The sequence below is a fragment of the Triticum dicoccoides genome, chromosome 7B (assembly GCF_002162155.2).
Source record: "Triticum dicoccoides isolate Atlit2015 ecotype Zavitan chromosome 7B, WEW_v2.0, whole genome shotgun sequence".
NCBI lineage: Eukaryota > Viridiplantae > Streptophyta > Magnoliopsida > Poales > Poaceae > Triticum > Triticum dicoccoides.
This window is the reverse complement of record NC_041393.1, coordinates 664,897,445-664,900,137: the sequence shown is the minus strand read 5'-3', so window position 1 is coordinate 664,900,137 and position 2,693 is coordinate 664,897,445. Positions and strand designations below refer to the sequence as shown.

The following is a 2,693-nucleotide window of genomic DNA, read 5'->3' as shown; positions in this document are numbered from 1 at the left end:
AGTAGTACTTCTGATGAACACGCTTGACGGATCTTTGCCGCTGACTGATTTGCCTGCCTGTCCGTGTACTACGGAGACTCGGTCTCCTTTTGTTTCCAAAACAAATCTTCAATGCAGCCTGCATAGGCCACCTGCACGCCCGGCTTGCTGGACTCTACCCATGAGTGCAACGAAAACACACTTGGGGCCTCCGCCCATGCGTGCGTACTCCTGGCCCGTTGGCCCGACTGCTTGCTGGACTGCTCGCGCAAGTAGGGCTCCTGCCGCCGCATCTCAATCGATCTGGTCGACTCCAAGAGACCGACAACTCCTGCTGTTGCGGTTTGCTCGACCGCGCCTCGACCGAGCGACACCTCCTGGTCCGTGCGTGACACGCTTGCAGCCGCCATCGAGTTACTCCCGATCGGATTGATCCAATCCGCTGCCTTCGTACTCGCCCAACTCTCGAACAATCTTTCCTCTAGATCAACAATTCAGCAACCTTCGAACAACCTAGCTTTGATACCACTTGATAGAATAAATCCGAGGCACTCCGTCGATCATCCGAGGACCAAGCAATCACACAAGCACGACACCAAGATTTGTTAACGAGGTTCATCGATATGGCTACATCCCCGGGGCTTGACTACGGGCGCTCCTCCCCGTGACACCATCACAATACCACACCAGGTCGCCCTGGACGCCGGCACATGCCGCCGGCTTCCCCTGCGTTCCTGTGTTATTATGCTGGCATAGGTTACATTATGTGTCTACCCCCACTATATAAGAGAGGCCTAGAATACAAGTGTCCTACTAGGACACGACTCCACATCCTATGTAAACACGGTACAACTACAAGTTCAACTGTAACCTACCTTGTACACAATATTCAACACAACTCCAACATTGCCAATGCCGGACTCGGCTACCCTGCTCAGCAGATCTGCCACGGGGTGCGCCCCCGGTGTGTACTCATCGCCCCCAATCGCAGGCAAGGGGAACCTGCCCGAAGAAGGCAACGTTCCTGAGATGTACTCACACCAAAAGAGTGGATAATCCCAAAAATCAAGCGAGGGTAAATCAAGAATACCTGTCCACTCAGATCTAATCGGAACTAGAATCCATTCCCGGCCACGCAGATCCATGGATGATCCTCTCCGCCGCAAAGCGGAAAGCACCCAAAAGTGAATGGCGTCCTTGAGAACAAACATCTGCCTGGCTGGAGGGGCCGATGGCTGCTGATTTTGCCTACTTTTCTGTATATATGATCGAGGACTGACATAGTAACATATACACGTAGTAGTACAATGATAATGAACAGCTAGGAAGCACCACAAAGTATATGACTCATTATACGGTGCCGGCCGATCAATCAGACATTTGCCTCACGGGAAGGTATCTCGGCATAGTAGCCATCAAAAGCCAGGACCACCTCCTTGCTCTCCATGGCCTCATAGTAGTACACCGTGGCCGCCGCCATGTAGAACAGCTCTACCGCAGCAGAAAGAAGAGCATACCCAAACAGCAGGCACAGCCCCACCGCCATGCTCTTCTTGGCGTACACGAGCGCTAGCGCATACACCGGGCTCACAGCGGTCGACAGGAGGACCATCACCGCCGCCAGCAGGGCGCCCTCCTTCCTGCTCACCCGCGTCATGAGCCGCCACGCCCGCAGGATCGCGCGCACGCCGCGGCACTCCTCGTCGGCCACCGACACGGCGACGCCCACCACCGCCACCACCCCGAAGTACATGAAGGCTAGGAAGGCGAGGACGAAGAGCGCGCCTTGCACGGACAGCGCCCCCGCGTGGCGCATGACGGTGGAGAGGTAGGCGCCCAGGAGCGCCATGAACGTGAGCTGGAGCGCGGTGACCACGCCCATGGTGACGAGAGGGCCTCTCAGGTTGGCCCACTTGGTCAGCCTGCGGAGGAGCTCAGCGAGCGAGTAGCGGTCGCCGGAGTAGGTCGTGGAGGCCGCGGAGAAGGCGAGGATCTGCTTGGCGAAGACGAGCGCCAGGGTGACGAAAAAGAGGCCGACGGCGATGAGGACGAGCTCCCTGGCCTCCTGTCGTATCTCCTCCAGGAGCCTGGCGAACTCGGCGCTCGAGGGGTCGGTGGTCTGCATCTCGGTGACGTGGCGGAGCATCTCGGCGGTGAGCGGCTGGATGAGGACCACGTTGACCGCGGGGACGAGGAAGGCGATGATGGCCAGGAGGATGAGGATGGGGGCGAAGAGCTTGGGGTTTCGCGTGGGGAGGACCAGCGCTTCCTTGAGGAAGGTGAAGCATGAGGTGGTCTTGGCACCCATGGCTGGTGGTAACTGGAGAGCTGTGATCTGGTCGAAGCCTCAAGCCTGATGGAGGAGATGGAAGCAGAATGGATCAAGGCCTGAAGCCTGAAGATGTGTAGATTTGTACGTACTTGGGCGATGATGTGTGTGTTTAGTGTTCACTACCTCGCTGGTCAATGGAAGACTTTGAAAATTAAGGGCATGCAAATGCAAGTCGTCGCATGGCCAACAGGGATTGGTTGGTTTTTCCAACAAACGGTGTGCCCCACCAATATCACTTTCAGGATTACTTTCGCTCGCTGCCATCTCTCGCGCTTCTTCTGATTAGCCTTAAACCGTTATATGTTTCCACATCGGTAACTAATCAGTGCATACACTAAAGAACAATACAAGTATTCTTTTTATGAGAACTACTTGTATGAGT

General features: G+C 55.7%; 1 protein-coding gene across 1 annotated transcript; it reads right to left on the bottom strand.

The window, feature by feature from the left end:
* Nucleotides 1–619: 619 nt before the first annotated feature.
* On the bottom strand, nucleotides 620–2,362 carry LOC119341766. The gene is made up of 2 exons (XM_037613621.1): nucleotides 1,070–2,362; nucleotides 620–981 (listed from the first exon to the last, which is right to left on the bottom strand). The coding sequence occupies exon 1, from the start codon at nucleotides 2,285–2,287 to the stop codon at nucleotides 1,352–1,354; it is 936 nt and encodes a 311-aa protein (XP_037469518.1). The 5' UTR covers nucleotides 2,288–2,362; the 3' UTR covers nucleotides 620–981; nucleotides 1,070–1,351.
* Nucleotides 2,363–2,693: the final 331 nt, after the last annotated feature.